This window comes from Piliocolobus tephrosceles, chromosome 5 (genome assembly GCF_002776525.5).
Source record: "Piliocolobus tephrosceles isolate RC106 chromosome 5, ASM277652v3, whole genome shotgun sequence".
Lineage (NCBI taxonomy): Eukaryota > Metazoa > Chordata > Mammalia > Primates > Cercopithecidae > Piliocolobus > Piliocolobus tephrosceles.
Genome location: NC_045438.1, coordinates 165,324,830 through 165,341,621, shown reverse-complemented (window position 1 = coordinate 165,341,621; position 16,792 = coordinate 165,324,830). Strand labels below are relative to the sequence as shown.

At 47.1% G+C, this 16,792-nt stretch overlaps 1 protein-coding gene across 4 annotated transcripts in view; it reads left to right on the top strand.

Annotated features, from left to right (window-relative positions):
• Positions 1-305: 305 nt before the first annotated feature.
• RIPK1 (receptor interacting serine/threonine kinase 1) overlaps positions 306-16,792 on the top strand; it is a 45,592-nt gene continuing 29,105 nt past the window's right edge. Inside the window, exons 1-3 of one of the 4 annotated variants that reach the window (XM_023221080.2) lie at positions 306-429; positions 13,553-13,770; positions 14,547-14,703. In XM_023221080.2, the coding sequence (XP_023076848.1) occupies positions 13,565-13,770; positions 14,547-14,703 (363 nt within the window). In that variant the 5' untranslated portion in view covers positions 306-429; positions 13,553-13,564. Of the gene's footprint in view, positions 430-4,539; positions 5,152-5,206; positions 5,346-9,850; positions 10,306-13,552; positions 13,771-14,546; positions 14,704-16,792 lie in introns of those variants that run through there. The other 3 variants (XM_023221079.3, XM_023221078.3, XM_023221081.3) reach the window with 3 other exon arrangements.

Below are 16,792 nucleotides of genomic sequence, written 5' to 3'. Positions count from 1 at the left end.
TCCCAGCCCCCTTCTCTGGGCTCAGAACTTCTCTGGGCTCAGAACCCGATCCCGAAGCGGCCCTGGCGCTGCCGGTGGCCGAGGCCGGGCGCTCGCCTTGGGAACCTGGCTGGCCTCAGACTGGCGGGAGCATTCGCGGACATCGCCCTGGGCCGGGAGGACTGGGGGTTCCCGGGCCTGCCCATGTTCTTATACCCTGCCCGCCAGCACTGCGCGAACGCGCCCGCCTCCCCGGGTAGTCCCGGTAGGTGCAGCCCCAGTCAGGCGGCTTGTCAACTCCGCCTCCTTTCAGGGTGCCGTGGCGGTTTAAAAGGCGGTGCCCGCCAAGGCCCGAGTGGGAGTCCGCGGTGACAGCAGCAGCAGAGTCACGTCTTGGGCCCCGGGGATCGGCGTCCGGGCTCGGAGCGCGGCGCGGAGACGAGGTGGCAGGTGAGGGCGTCCCCGCGCAGGGCCGGGGTCGGGAACGGGAATGGCGGGCTTCAGGTCCCCCGGCTGCCACCGAAAGACGGGACCTGAGGACAGGAGAGGTCGCTCATCCGAGAGCCCCGGGGAAGCGGGGGTGTCTCGGCGGGTCAGCCACGGTCTCTGGGGGGTCCCCTGCAGCGCGCAGCCGGTTTCCGCCTCCGCAGCTCCCCGCCAGCGCGGACGCCGCCCTCCCGGACGCCTCCTGGCCGCCCTTCTCGGGCCCAAGCTCTCCCCTGCAGCCCCCTCCCCACCTGCCGGCCCTGTTTTCTCACTGCTCCTCTCTGCTCTGGGATCCGCAGGACGACGTCTGTGCTGGCACTTCTCTTTCAGTGTCACCAGTCTCCAGTTCCAAATCCGAGCACTCTTACCCATCCTAATTCTTTCAATAAATCAGCGAAACGGAAGCTGCCCGTCCTTCCCCGGAGCATTCCTCCAGGGACTGTGAATCCGCGGAGCCAGGCTCAGCCGTCGCCTGCAGGGCCTGCGGTCTGTGGGGACCGCCAGCAAGATGAGGAATCACCTTCGGGAGGAAGGGTCGTGCTGGGGAGGGTTGCGCCGGCGGGGTCAAGGGAACCTCCTTTAGGGTGGGAATCAAGCCTCCAGGCCGCGGTGTTTGAGGGTGAGTGGAATTAATCCCGTGATGGACATGGGGCCTTCTAAGGGGGACCAGGAGTTTGTGAAGAGGTGACTTTGGGAGGGGTTCAGGATGGCCAGAGGTGGAGGCTGTGACTTGAGCGAGGCTGGATCAAGGGAGGGGGCAGGTGGAGAAGAAACCGTTTTAACAAGGTGGCTTTGAGCGGAACCTAAGCGTTCTGGGAGATTTAGGAGGAAGGACAAGAGGATTAAGACACGGCTTTCTGAGGATGTTGTGTGGCTGTGGCCCGGTGGTGGCTGAGGGGAGCGGGTTGTGTTCATTGTCCAAGGCTCTCCAGTGCTTTGCGTGGCATTTTGGGGAGCACAGATGAGGTGTCCCGACAGTTGGGAGTGGCTCTAGGGTGACCAGAGGCTCGGGAGGGGGCCTGCGCATTAGGCCAGGCACAGGATCCGAAGTGGAAAGAAATGTGGGCACAGAGGGCAGGTCTTGGGGATGGGTGTGCGGGAGGAGGGGGGATGGAAAGGAGTCAGGGAGGTCTCCCAGGCTCACCTGGAGGAGTGAGAGTCTCATTTCCAAGGGCACTGGGAACTGCAGCCTGGGGGTGGGGGTTCATTTGGTTTCAGACCTGTGGCGAAGAGACCCACCCCATCACATTCACACTTTGGCCTCCACTAGCTTCAGAGGTAGTACTAGCTCTTTGTTCTCGCTGGTTTTCCTTCCTCACTTTGGGCTGTTTCTTGCCTTTTCCATGCTGGTGTTCTGCAAGGACCAGTTCCTTCGTCTCATGCACCATCTACACTCATGGCTTTTGCTGGGAGTAATGAGTAAAGCTCCCCAATAGATGTTTCTGAGTTAGAGCACTGAAAACAAAATTAAGCAAAAACAATGCATTTCCAATCTTCCAAGGTCACATGATGTCCAGAGGACAGTGATGGGCAATAACTTTTTGTCTTCCCCATTAGAATGCAAGTTCCACAAATGGAACATTGAGATTTTTATTTATTTATCTTTTTTTTTTTTTTTTTTTTTGAGACGGAGTCTTGTTCTGTCACCCAGGCTGGAGTGCAGTGGTGCAATCTTGGCTCACAGCAGCCTCCGCCTTCTGGGTTCAAGCAATTCTCCCACCTCAGCCTCCTGAGTAGGTGGGTCTACAGGTGTGCGCCACCACGCCCAGGTAATCTTCGTATTATGTTTGTATTAGCTTCATCATGTTTGCCAGGCTGGTCCGTAACCCCTGGGCTCAGGCAATCCACCCGACTGAGCCTCCCAAAGTGCTAGGATTACAGGTGTGAGCCACTACACACAGCCAGAACAGAGATTTTTTATGTTTAATTCACAACCGAGTCTTCACTGCCTAGGCTCAGGCAATCCACCCGACTGAGCCTCCCAAAGTGCTAGGATTACAGGTGTGAGCCACTACACACAGCCAGAACAGAGATTTTTTATGTTTAATTCACAACCGAGTCTTCACTGCCTAGAACAGATACTCAGTAAATATTTATTGAAGGAATGAATTCCTTTTTGTATCTCTTGTATCTATCACCAGATACTCTTGTATCTAGTACCTATTTGGCTTACAGTAGATCGAAAGCTTTGTTGAGTGAATAGCTCTGCCTTTCATCTTTTTTGATATGTATACATCTTTTAAAAAATAATGAATAGACTTTTAGAGCTGTTTTAGTTTACAGCAAAACAAAGCAGAAAGAAAATATCCCCTCCCACAAACATCCTGGACCGTATAGCCTCCCCTACCATCAACATCCTGCATTAGTGTGGAATATTTGTTACACCTGATGAACCAACATAGATACATAGTTATAAAAATGAACCAATATGGATAAAACATATACATTATCAAAGTCCAGAGCTTGTTAGGTTTTGCTCTTTGTGTATATTCAAGATACATTTGACAAATGTATAATGAGATGTACCCAACACAGTAATATCAGATTCCACTGCCCTAAACATCCCTTGTGCTCCACCTACCTATCCCTCCTTCCCTGCAAATCCCTGGCAACCACTAATCTCTTTTACTATCTCCATAGTTTTTCCTTTTCCAGAATGTCACATAGTTGGAATCATACATTATGTAGTCTTCTCAGATTGGCTTCTTTCACTTAGATTTATACATTTAAGATTGCGCCAGAATTTTTTTTTTTTTTTTTTTTTTGGCTTCAGAGCTCATTTCTTTTGAGCACTTAATATTCCATTGTACAGATGTGCCACAGCTTATCTGTCCACCTATTAAATGACATCTTAGATGGCCTGAAGTTTTGGCAATTATGAATAAAGCTGCTATAGACATTCTTGTACAGGTGTTTGTATGGGCGTTAAGCTTTCAACTCGTTTGGGTAGATATCAAGGTGTGGAGTTGCTTCATCTTATGGTAAGAAGAGCTTGGTCAAGAAATTGCCAAAATGGGCCGGGCACAGTGGCTCACGCCTGTAATCCCACCACTTTGGGAGGCTGAGGCAGGTGGATCACGAGGTCAGGAGATCGAGACCATCCTGGCCAACACGGTGAAACCCGTCTCTACTAAAAATGCAAAAAAAAAAATTACCCGGGCGTGGCGGCGGGCGCCTGTAGTCCCAGCTACTTGGGAGGCTGAGGCAGGAGAATGACATGAACCCAAGAGGCGGAGCTTGCAGTGAGCCGAGATCGTGCCACTGCACTCCAGCCTGAGCTACTGAGTGAGACTCTGTCTCAAAAAAAAAGAAAAAAAAAAAAAAAAATATATATATATATATATATATATTGCCAAACATCTTCCAAAGTGACTCTAACATTAGGCATTCCCACTAGGAATGTATGAGAGTTCCTTGTGCTCCAGATTCTCATCAACATTTGGTGTTGTGTTTTGAATTTTAGCCATTCTAATAAATGTGTAATAGTATTTTTTTATTGCAATTCTTTAATGACCTATGATGTTGAGCATCTTTTCATATGCATATACATATGCTGAGGTGTCCGTTCAGAGCTTTTGCCCACTTTGAATCAGGTTGCACATTTCCATATTGTTGCATTTTAAGAGGGTTTTGGCGTATTTTGGGTCAGTCTTTTATCAGGTATGTCTTTTGCAAATATTTTCTCCCAGTCTGTGGCTTGTGTTGTTAATGTGGCTCGTTCTCTTGACAAACATATCTTTGTACAGTATGTAATCCTGTTGTGCTTTTTTTTTTTTTCCTTTTGAGATGGAGTCTCACTCTTGTCACCCAGGCTGGAGTGCAGTGGCGCGATCTCGGCTCACTACGATCTCCGCCTCCCAGGTTCAAGCGATTCTCCTGCCTCAGCCTCCCGAGTAGCTGGGATTGCTGGTGCCCGTCACCAAGCCCAATTGATTTTTGTATTTTTTAGTAGAGATGGGGTTTCACCATGTTGGCCAGGCTGGTCTCGAACTCCGACCTCAAGTGATCCGCCCGCCTGGGCTCCCAAAGTGCTGGGATTACAGACGTGAGCCACCGCGCCCGGCCTGTTGTGCATATAATTTTATTACTTTCTTTTTAATATAACATGAATAGCATGAAGTTCCAATTTTGCTCGAGTTCACAATTACCACTTTAAAGGGCTGCAAAATAATCACATTTCATCCTCTACAGCCCAACTTTACAGATGAAGGGAGAGGAATGCTAACTTGCCTATGCTAACCCGCAGAGCTCCGAATCCTCCGGATAGCGCCTCCGCTGTAATCCACCCAGTGCTTCCCTCCAGGCCCGTCTCCCTCTCGTGCGCGCAGAGGTTTCGGTTTCCTCTTTTACGTAGGCCGCCCCAATCGTAAAACAAAGTCCGCGATCCTCTAGCCCGCAAGAGAGCTCCGGGATTGAGATCCTGGGCGCGAGGTCCCGCGAGCGGCGGGGCGGCGCTGTCGCAGTCCTCCTCCCTGGCAAGGGCCGCGGCAGGGGGAGGAGGCAGCGCGAGCAGTCCACGCCCTCCTGCCGGGCGCGCTCGACGCGGACGGCGGACGGCTGACCAGCTCCCGGAGCGCGGCGAGCGCAGAGGACCCACAGCTGGGGCGCCACAGCGCGGCCATCCGGGCGGGGCCGAGGGAGCGCGGCGGGACTCGGCTGGACGGCGCGGCCACGGAGACGGGCGCGGTGAGCTGGCTGGCACCGCGCGGGAAAAACTCCGGGGGCCGCTGCGCTCAGTCCCGGCGACCCCCTAGTCGGGGTTCGCGCGCCGTCCCCCAGCACGCCCCAGCAAGGCTGCCGCAGCGTCGGAGTAATCCCCAACCCTCCGCCGCCGCTTCGTCCCTCACCCGGGCCTCCAGACGTTTGCCGCGGAAACGAAAGTAACTCTCGGGTGCTTGCGCGCAGGCCGGCGCGGCCGCGGGCTTCCCGGAAGGAGAGGGGTTCCGCCCGGCGGGCGAGCGGTGGGCGGGGCCCCGCCGGTACCGGAAGTCGGGTGGTGGGCGGGGCCGGGCCCTCCCGGAAGTCGGAGGTGCGCGTCTAGCTGTCCCAGCTTATCCGGAGTCCGCTGGCCGCTTCTGCGCCAGAGATCTGGGCGCTGGACTGGTGGCGGGCGGAGACCTGCCTTTGGGCCGCGATTACGGCGTGAGGGTGGAATAGGCCGTCCCACACGCCGTTAATGTTGTTGTTTTGGTGGAGACGGTGGGCCCTTACTGCCCTATCATTAGGAAAAAACAGTTTGGGCTCTTCCCACCAACCCTTTGAAAGGGCCTTTTACTGTTGCACTTGAGGCCACAGCAGGTTCCAAAAACAAAACCTTTTCTGCGTGATCTTAGACGACTGAGGGGACGAATGTGGTAACCCTAGCAGGCTTCTTTGGTGGTCACTGGCATGTGCTTTTGTGAAGTGCTGCAGACCCTCTTCAGGGTTGGGAAGAGGATAGGCTGCATCCTTCCCTCAGCATTTGACAAAGCCTCAGGGGGATGCGGGGGTTGCGGGGGCAGGGGAAGATCTGGGGTTGTCCTTTCTCTCTTGCTGACCATTTGACTCTCCCTTAATCAGAGCTTTTTTATCTTGGGCAAAGAAGGAGGCTGCTCCAACGATTAATTCTTCCCTGATTTACACTTGAAGAAGCCAAGGCAGGAGGTGAACTTTGAAATGTGCAGTGACTTAGTACCTATCTGCGTTCTGTGACTGCTAGGAAGATGGATTGAGTCAAGAGGAAATTGTCATATTAGAAATGTGGAATACTGGGCCGGCACGGTGGCTCACTCCTGTAATCCGAGCACTTCGGGAGGCCGAGGTGGGAGGATCACCTGAGGTCAGGAGTTCGAGACCAGCCTGGCCAACATGACAAAACCCTGTCTCTACTAAAAATACAAAAATTAGCCGAATGTGGTGGCGGGTCTCTGTAATCCCAGCTACTCGGGAGGCTGAGGCAGGAGAATGGCTTGAACCCAGGAGGCGGTAGTTGCAGTGAGCAGAGATGGTGCCACTTACACTCTGTCCTGGGCGACAGAGGGAGACTCTGTCTCAAAAAAAAATAATAGTAAAATAATGTGGAGTACTGCAACTCTTCACAAAAAGTGAAGAGAAGACTAGGCTTGTTTAAAATGAAATTTGGAGTGTATCATTATTACTGATAAAATAGCAAAAATGGTAACTTTAATACTCATTTTCCTCTGTCTGCACTATACTGAGCCACAGAGATATGTTGTACTTTCTGGATTGTGAATATTAATGAGTATTAAGAAAAGTTCTTAAATAGCCTCTTTCAAACTGGGCAGCTTACATTTTGGTGCTTATTAATTTATAACCTGTTAACACCCATATGATCTGGGATTCTGAAGAAAATATTTAACTTCTCATGCTTTAGTTGAATATTACATTCTGGCAAAAATGGTTACTGTATTAATCTGTAGAACATTGGTTTTGAGCCGTATGTTTCCTGTATTTTTATTTTTATTTTTGAAGACAGAGTCTTGCTCTGTCGCCCAGGCTGGAGTGCAGTGGGGCGATCGTGGCTCAATGTAACCTCCGCCTCTGGGGTTCAAGCAGTTCTCCTGCCTCAGCCTCCCGAGAAGCTGAGATTACAGGCATACACTACCACGCCTGGCTAATTTTTGTATTTCTAGTAGAGACAGGGTTTCACCAGGTTGGCCAGTCTGGTCTCAAACTCTTGGCAATCTGCCCACCTTGGCCTCCCAAAGTCCGGGATTATAGGCATGAGCCCCTTCGCCTCGCCTTCCTGTATTTAAAAAATTTATTCTGTACTTTCTCCGTGTTTCTGACTGTGGCATATTCATTTAATATAGATGAGTAAGGCTGTAAGAGTGGGTCTCTGCATCTGGATTTTTCCGAAGACAGATTATTTGCTATCTAGAGAAGTGGCATGTATGAGTGAGCCAACAGTGAAAGTTTGAATGAAGGGATAAAGATTGCATTCCAGGATCCTACCACTTCAGGTGGATCATTTAGCTCCAAATCTTAGTTTCTTTATTTGCAAATTGAAATCATGATAAAATTTGCTTCAGGGGTCATGATGCTTGTTTAAACTCTGTTTCAATTCTTGTCTCTTGCTGGTCCTTCCTTGCTGGTCCTTAAGTCTCTTCCTTGCTCAGAACTTTTGTTTATCTGGGGAAAGCATCAGGCTGCTGTAATCAAGGAAGTTGGAGAAATCCTCTGGTCACTTGGATAACTGAGCAAAATCAGAATTCTGTTAGTGGGAAGAAAGAGGGCAATGGCAGGTGGGCAACCAGCATTTTCTGCCATTCTCTTGTTATGTGTGGTCATCACAGAAAAATGGGGAAAAAGTTAATTAGAATATTTTGATATGTATACTCACCCTGCCTTAGAAGGTAACTTGTGAAATTCCTTGGGATTTCACATTAATTTCAATAGAAAAAAATTCACTGTCCTGAGTCCCTGAATTAATATTTATTTATGGAAAACATTTACAAATTGCATTCAAATGGACATAATTATTAGTTAAAATTAGTTGATATAACAGGCCAGCATGTCTTTCTTACTCTGTAACATGGCTTTGTAATAATATGGTTATGCAATATGTCTATATAAGCTGCCTAAATTCAATGTTTTTGGATTTCCTTCATTCAGCTACTCACAAGGCCTTCCTAAGATATACAGTGCTCACAAAGTTGAATCTTTCATGTGGAAAAAAGAGGGGTGGATAGCAAAAACGAAAGAAATCACTGAAAACCATGCAAAAGATGTATAAGATTAACATCAGACTAAACTAGCAAACCACAAGACTATATAAGGAGAACTGACTTGGGTCAGGAGTTAAGCTCCCAAAATCCAGTGGACCCAACTAGAGGCCTTCCCAAGCTCCACCACACTCAGGAGCCACCTGCAGGTCCTAGTTGGTCTTGACAAATTTGAGGAGACATGGCGGAGACTGAAGGAGAGATACCAGATAGGACTCCTCACCAAGTAGAAACCTTTTACCCAAAAGGGCATTTTTCAGGGCATGTTGTAGTTCCTGCTTGTTTCTTTACTGTCTGTGAGTGTTTTTAATATTATTAAACATTCTTACACAGCATCACTTTTGCAAACTGCTAGATATATTTCGGAGTGTTGATGGGCATAACTGATTCTCTTCTCTGTACATGCTAAGTGTTTTACCTACTTTTGCTGTTCTATGTAATGCTACCAGGAACAGCTTTGCACATAATCTTTATCAGCGTCTCTGATTTGATCCCTCAGAGTAAAGAAATACTGAATCAAGGAATTATTCCTTTCAAAAAAAATTTTTAATTTTACATTTAATTCATGTCTATTGGGGAAAATTTGGAAAACATAGTAAAAGTGTAAAGAGGAAAGCAAAAATCACCCTACCATCAAGATACAATCCTTGTTAACATTTTGGTGTCTTTATGTCTTTTTTTCTGTACTTACATCTTTATTTACATATATATATATCACACGAATGTGAACATAATTTTTACAGATTTATTCGTCAAAAACAATTTTGAATGGCTATACAATATTCTGTTAGGAGTATGCTGTAATTCATTTAACCATATTTTTTATTTTTGGACAATTAAATAGTTCTCTTTTTAAAACAGTTATTCATTTGATGACGGGCCGGCATACATTGGGTTCTGCTAGGCTCTGGAAACGGTGCACAAGACAAGTTTCCTGCCTTCTGTGAACTTCAGGAGGAATAATTCTCAATTACAGTACTGTCTTACCTGTGAAAGTGTCTCATGGGAAGACTTAGGATGGCTTCCTTGACAAAATGACAGTTCTGACACCTAACCAGGCAAGAAGTTGGAAGAATGTGGCCTAAGAGTGTGGGACAGATGACCTTTATGGAATGGGGAAGGACTTCACAGTTCTGCATGCTCCAGTGATCTGTAGTGAATGAAAAAGGAGGCCTAAAATCAATGTTATCTTTTAAGCCCTCTGTCTCCACCCCCTCCTACCTCATTCTCACTAGGATCGCTCAGTAGGGCCCTGCTGACAGAGTGATCCCAGCTGAGAATGTTGGCATTCTCAAAGCCCAAGGAAATACCATCCGTGTGGATAAACACATGGGTGGCTGGGCCAGCCATAGCCAGAGACATAAAGCAGGTAGCAAACGTGTTTTCACAAATATATACACATGTACATATATATGCATATACAAATATATACACATGTATATACATATATACAAATATAGCTATATATCTACGTATACATATATATGCATATACGCATACACCAATATATGTATATATACACGTACACAAATATATATGCACAAATATATATTTTATATCATGTATCGTATTATATATATTTATACATATACAAATATATGTATATTTATATGTATACGTATATAAATGTATACATATTTTTTTCTCATAATCCTTACCACTTCTGTGAGGCGGTCATTGTTTCATTTTGCTGATGAGGAAATTGAGGCACAAGTGCCCCAAGGTCACAGGTTGGTGAGTCACAGAGCTAGAGTTCACGTTCATAGTGGAGGGCCTGTGCTCGGGGAGCTGTGGCTCCTGGTCTCTTACCTCAAGCGCCTGCCTAACCCCACCCCTCAGTCTTCAGGCCTTCATCTAGGCAGCCCCTCACCTCCACCCACTGCCCACGTCCCACCGATGTACTTGTTTCCTGAGGGCACTTCCTCTTGTTTGGTAATGTCTTATGTCCTAGGAAAGAAGGCGCAGAGATGCTGCTGTGTGAGCTTCCTCTGCTAGACAGAGCTGGCCCACAGCCTTTAGATGAGGCGTAGAAAGCTGGTTACCCGAGTCACCTGGAGCCGGCCACTGCACAACACCATGGGCAGCCAAGGGGTTTCCAGAATCCCCTCTCCCCAAGGTATTTATTTTTTTCATTTTTAACTCCCCGCCTCCAATATTTTATTATGAAAAACACCAAAGTCCGAAGGTTACGTCCACCACGAGTATTGTCGTAACACCGCTTGCTTCATCATGTAATTCTCCATCTCCCTTCCCGTCATCTGTCCATCATTCTATCTGACTTTTTGATGTATTTCCAAGTACACATCAGTACACATCTCTAAATACTTCAGCATGCATACCACTAGAGTTCAACATGTTTACAGGTTTGTCTTTTGATGTAAAATTTACCTGCAGTCGTTAGGAGTACATCTGCTGAGCATGGGCAGATGCGTATGCCTGCAACCCTAGCCCCCACTGATATCTTAGAACATTATCATCGCCCCAGAAAGTTCCCTCATGCCCCTGCCCGCTCAGCCTCACCATGCTCACAGGCGGCCAGTGTTCTTTTTCTGGCTCAGATTGGTTTTGACTTCTGAACCATCATATAAATAGAATTACATAGTATGTATTCTTTTGTATAAGGCTACTTTCACTCATCACGTTTTTGCATTTCATTCATGCTGTTTTCATTCATGTGTATCAGCAGTCATTTTTATTGCTGAGTAGTATCCCATTGTGTTCATATACTACAGTGTGTTCACTCATTCTCTTATTCATGGGCAGCTGTTTCCTGTTTGGAGCTATTATGAATGAAGTTGCTATGAACATTTTACAAGTGTTTTCCGACATAACGTTTTCATTTCTCTTGGGACTGGAATTGCTGGGTCATAGTGCAGGTGTTCGTGGTTTTATAAACAAAGTATATGCCTATGAAATTTCTATGAGTATTTTATGCCCCATTTTATTTTTCATGGTCTGTATTTGGATGTACATATTTATTGTTTTATTTTTATTTTTTTGAGACAGAGTCTCACTTTGTTGCCCAGGCTGGAGTGCGGTGGCATACGACCTCAGCTCACTGTGACCTCTGTCTCCCAAGTTTAAGCAATTCTCCTGCCTCAGCCTCCCGAGTAGCTGGGATTAGAGGCGCGTGCCACCACACCTGGCTAATTTTTCTGTTTTTAGTAGAGATGGGGTTTCACCATGTTGGCCAGGCTGGTCTTGAACTCCTGACCTCGTGATCTGCCCTCCTCAGCCTCCCAAAGTGCTGGGATTATAGGCGTGAGCCACTGCGCCCAGCTGGGATGTGGGTATTTCTGGAATACAAAACATTCATAGCCCTCCTTCTACTCTCAAATCAAAACACAGACACGCACATTCACATGCACACACCAGTGTGTCCGTGTCCTGTTGGTTTGCATAGAGTTTCTGTTTTGCCATGAAGCTCTTTGCCAGCCCTTTTCCCAAAGTGTTTGTACCATTTTATACTCCCACCAATGATGTTTGAGAGGTCTGGTTGCTTCTCATGTTTGCCAGTATTTGGTGCTATGAGTCTTTAGTTTTGGATATCCTGGTAGTTGTGTAGTGGTGTCTCATTGTGGTTCTCCATGGGTTTTTATTCTTCATTTCAGTTTGGGGAAAATGAATGAATGGAAGAAAAGAAGGGAGGAAGGATGAAGCAAATAGCTGTGCTTTGAGATCTGACACTGTATACTTCACAGCCCTGATGGATATTCTCCAAATTCTACTCCTTTTTCACATTTTCTTCTTAGAGTTTGCATTCTTCTTTTTATATTCTTCAGATTCCTTTTGTTCATAATTTCTTAAACCTATTCATTTTCTAATGCCTTTCAGTTGTTAATTTACTGAAGTTCTTTGGTGCTTACTACTCCTGTTTGCTGTAGCTGCAGGGTCTATCTCACGGCGATTTTTTTCTTTTGTGTTTTATAATTTTGGAAAGGGAGCTCATGTTAAATTTGTATTTGTGGGAATTCTGTCTGGCCTGGCTTGAGGGTGTTGTTTGCTTTAGTCAATAACCTTAGGATGGCATCAGCCTGTGACCACTTCCTGTATAAAAGTTCATAGTTTAGGTGATCCTCTCATTTCAAAGTCTGTATCTATTTAAAGACAGGCCCAAGGTTATAAATTTGCAGAGACTTTTTTTTTTTTTAATACCTTGTGCCCAGTCCAAGATAAATATGTTTGTTTGCCACAGGCTGCTTTTTTTCTAGTTCATCCTTTCATCAAGGGGTAGCACATTGAGCAGTGCCATGTTCAGGGAGGAGTCCTCATTCTACCTGCTTTTCTTGCATTCCTTGACCTCAGCTGGGCTTTGAACCACGAATTCTGGATGGTGAGGTTGGCACTGCCCTGTGTGAGCTACTGCCTGCCCCTGGTGCCCTGTTTCTGTCCCGAGTTCTTTTCCTTTCCACAGAGTTCTGGTATGCATTTCAATGAATGTTTGTATTATGTTGTCCAGCATACTTATGTCCTTTATAGCCGGAGAGTTCTTAAAATTTTCTAATGCTCCATATTGCCAGAAATAAAAAGGCTAAGGGAATAAATATTATAGTCTTCTGTGATTCTTAAAAATATGAAAAATAGCTCATCAGATGACTGTAAGTCTGTCCTCAAAAATCCAAGGCACACCAATCATGTGGAATGTTACAAAAGTTTTTAAAAATGATCTTTTCTGCCAAGGGCAACGGCTCATACCTGTAATCTCAGCACTTTGGGAGGCTGAGGTTGGAGGATCCCTTGATCCTAGGAGTTCGAGACCAGCCTGGGCAACACAGTGAGACCACTCTGCCCCCCCCCCCCCCCCACCCTTTACAAATAATTTAAAAATCAGCTGGGCAGGGTGGGGTGCACCTGTGGCCCCAGCTACTCAAGGAGGCTGAGGGAGGAGGATTGCCTGAGCCCAGGAGGCCGAGGCTCCAGTGAGCTGTGATTGTGCCACTGCACTCCAGCCTGAGTGACAAAGTGAGACCCTGTCTCCAAAGGAGAAAATAAGGCCGGGCGCGGTGGCTCAAGCCTGTAATCCCAGCACTTTGGGAGGCCGAGACGGGTGGATCACGAGGTCAAGAGATCGATACCATCCTGGCTAACATGGTGAAACCCCGTCTCTACTAAAAAATTCAAAAAACTAGCCGGGCGAGGTGGCGGGCGCCTGTAGTCCCAGCTACTCGGGAGGCTGAGGCAGGAGAATGGCGGGAACCCGGGACGCGGAGCTTGCAGTGAGCTGAGATCCGGCCACTGCACTCCAGCCTGAGTGACAGAGCAAGACTCCGTCTCAAAAAAAAAAAAAAGAAAGAAAATAATACTAATAATAATTATATATATATTCTTGTTGCCCTGAGGTGTTGTCTCTGTTTTCTTTACAGGGTACAGCTCTGATGGGGGAGAACAGTGGCACCATTTTGGGTATTCCTGAGCTTCCGAATGCAACCATGTCCTTGAATGTCATTAAGATGAAATCCAGTGACTTCCTGGAGAGGGCAGAACTGGACAGCGGAGGCTTCGGGAAGGTGTCTCTGTGTTTCCACAGAACCCAGGGACTCGTGATCATGAAAACCGTGTACAAGGGACCCAACTGCATCGAGTGAGTGGGGAGCAGGGGTGGGTGGGCAGGCTCCGAGCGGGACGGGGACGTTGGCTGCTGTAGAGCCGCTGGTGGGTAGAGAGAGAGAGCCTGCCAAGATGTCAGGGTGACGACGGCGCTTATGTTATTGTCACTGACGCGGACTCCGAGGCTGGGTAGTGAAGGGCTCACAGCTAGTAAGTAACAGAAGAGACATGAACAAGAAGGAAATAGAGAAAGACAAAGAGATAAGTGTGGTGAGGGGGACGATGAAAAGGAAACAGGAGGATGGGTGAAGACAGATCTATTCACTTGCTTCACATTTTCAGTGAGAACCAGCCCTAAGTATGAAAATAAAAAGCAGTTCATTCCTGAGAGGTTCTGAGAACCTTCCCTTGAAAGCAGCCCGCAGAGTGGTGTTACCCCTGTCCCTCCTTTGTCAGAGTGGTTTTGAGAGAGGCTGTTTTTTTGTTTGTTTTTTGTTTTTTCAATCACACTGTCCAGCACGGTCTTTTTTCAGGTTACCTTGCTGCTGTTCATGTGCTTTTCATTCATTGATTCATTCATTCCTTCATTGATTTACATTTTTTGAGCATGCACTGCCAGTTACTGGGCAGGAGAACTGTGAAGAAGTGAGAAACTGGTCTGCCTTCTAATGCTTCTGGCCTGTGCCTGGAAGAGAGAGGTATAGACTCAAGCATGACCCCAGCACGGGGGAGTGATGTGTTGGAGGTATACACCAGGCTCCTGAGGTGCTGGCTCTGCCAGCCTCAGCATGGCACCTTTCCTGCCCACAGGCACAACGAGGTCCTCCTGGAGGAGGCGAAGATGATGAACAGACTGAGACACAGCCGGGTGGTAAAGCTCCTGGGCGTCATCATAGAGGAAGGGAACTACGCCCTGGTGATGGAGTACATGGAGAAGGGCAACCTGATGCACGTGCTAAAAGCTGAGGTAGAGAGTGCCCCTCCGCACAGGGATCCCCAGCGCTTGGGCCCTGGCTGTCTGTTATGGCTGCCCTTGGGTGTTTGTTGGCAGCTCATTAGTATAAAATTTGCAAATTGCTTGGTAGTTTGAATTTTCTTTTCCTTTTCTTATAGAGACAAGGTCTTGCTATGTTGCCCAGGCTGAACACCTGGTCTCAAGCGATCCTCCCACCTCAGCCTCTCAAGTAGCTGGGATTACAGGCTCAATTTCCTGAAGTCAGTTTCTCCTTAAAACATCTCTGCCTTGATCCGGCTCAGTGAGTGGGCCACTCCTGTAATCTCAGCACTTTTGGCAGGAGGATCACTTGCACCTTGGTGTTCAAGACCAGCCTGGATAACACAGTGAAATCCCATCTCTACAAAAAAATTGAAGGTGCATATGAACAGAGCAAGACCCTGTCTCTGAAAAAAAGAGAAAATCTTCCTTGCCTTTTGCTGCCCTGAGAGTGGTCTCTTCATCCTCTCGATCCTGCGGACAGTCCTCCGTAGTCTGTGTCTTAGGAATGTGATTGGCTGTTTACCATACCTGTCTGCTCTTCTGCAATCTCCAGTTCAGAGACAGGCCCTGATGATGACATGCAGACATCATCTGATGTGGAGTATATGCATGATGGGATGACAATTAAATATGGATTGATTAATGAAAGGATGTACACTATAAATGACCATAAGAGCAGACAGAATATTAGTGGTTGCACTTTGATACCATTCAACAAAGTTTTATTTTAAAATAAATATAGAACATTAGCGGCAACAACACTGGATAGGATTTAAAACAAAAATAAAAATTGTTTACCAAAATCAAATTATTTGACAACATTTTTAAAAGCGAATGTGCCTGTTAAGATGAAGGCCTTGCGCTAGTAGCTTATAAATCAATAGCTAATATGACGCAGGCAGTAAAAGGAGGCAGGTAACTAAATGAGTGGTATGGTGTGATGGTTGTTTTTTTTTTTTTTAAGAGAACGAGATCTCACTGTGTTGCTCAGGCTGGAGTGCAGTGGTACAGTCACAGTGCACTGCAGGCTTGAACTCCTGGCCTTCAATGATCCTCTCACCTCAGCCTCCTGAGTAGCTGGGACTATGGGCATGAGCCACTGCACCCAGCTATGTGGTGTTTTTTTTTTTTTTTTTTTTTTTTGAGAGGAGTCTCGCTCTGTCACCCAGGCTGGAGTGCAACGGTGCGATCTTGGCTCACTGCAACCTCCACCTCCCTGGTTCAAGCAATCTTCCTGCCTCAGCCTCTTGAGTAGCTGGGATTACAGGCGCCTACCACCATGCCTGGCTAATTTTTTTTTATTTTTAGTAGAGACAAGGTTTCACCACGTTGGTCAGGCTGGTCTTGAACTCCTGACCTCGTGATCCAACCGCCTTGGCCTCCCAAAGTGCTGGGATTACAGGCATGAGCCACCGCTCCCAGCAGATGGTGTTTTGATAGACATATTCATCATCTGCTGTGGGAGTACAGACGAGAGGCACCCACTCAGCTTGGGATAGACAAGAAGGGCTTCTAATGTGAATGACAAGTAGATGTTTTGAAGCAGAGAATTAGGGAACAAGCGTTCTAGGCAGAGAGAATACCATGTAGAGACTGCCAAATTTGGGGAACTGTAAATTCCTGGGTTTGGCTAGAGCATAGATTGCACAAAGTATGGGGAGGGGTGGCGGGATATGGCTGCCTTTATGGCAAATACTCCCACTTTTCCACTTTCTTCTCCTACCCCACAGTTGCCAAGCCAACAGGCATCTCACAAAAATACCTTTGGGAAGGAGAAGAGGTGGTCACTCACGCTCATGGTATTATAGTTTGATCAGATTGCTCTCCACCCCAGAACGAGAGAAAATCAGCTGTTTGAAGTAAACATGTTGATTGGGAAATAAGTCTTTGGTCTTCCATCCAAGTACTAACCAGGCCCAACCCTGCTTAGCTTCTGAGATGAGAGAGAAATCATTTGGGACATGAGGCATTCTGCAGGATCAGGGGAAGTTCAGGTGTGCCTGTTTGGACTCAGTCAGGACATCAGGAGGACCTGAGAGAGAAGCAGAAAGAGAAGAGA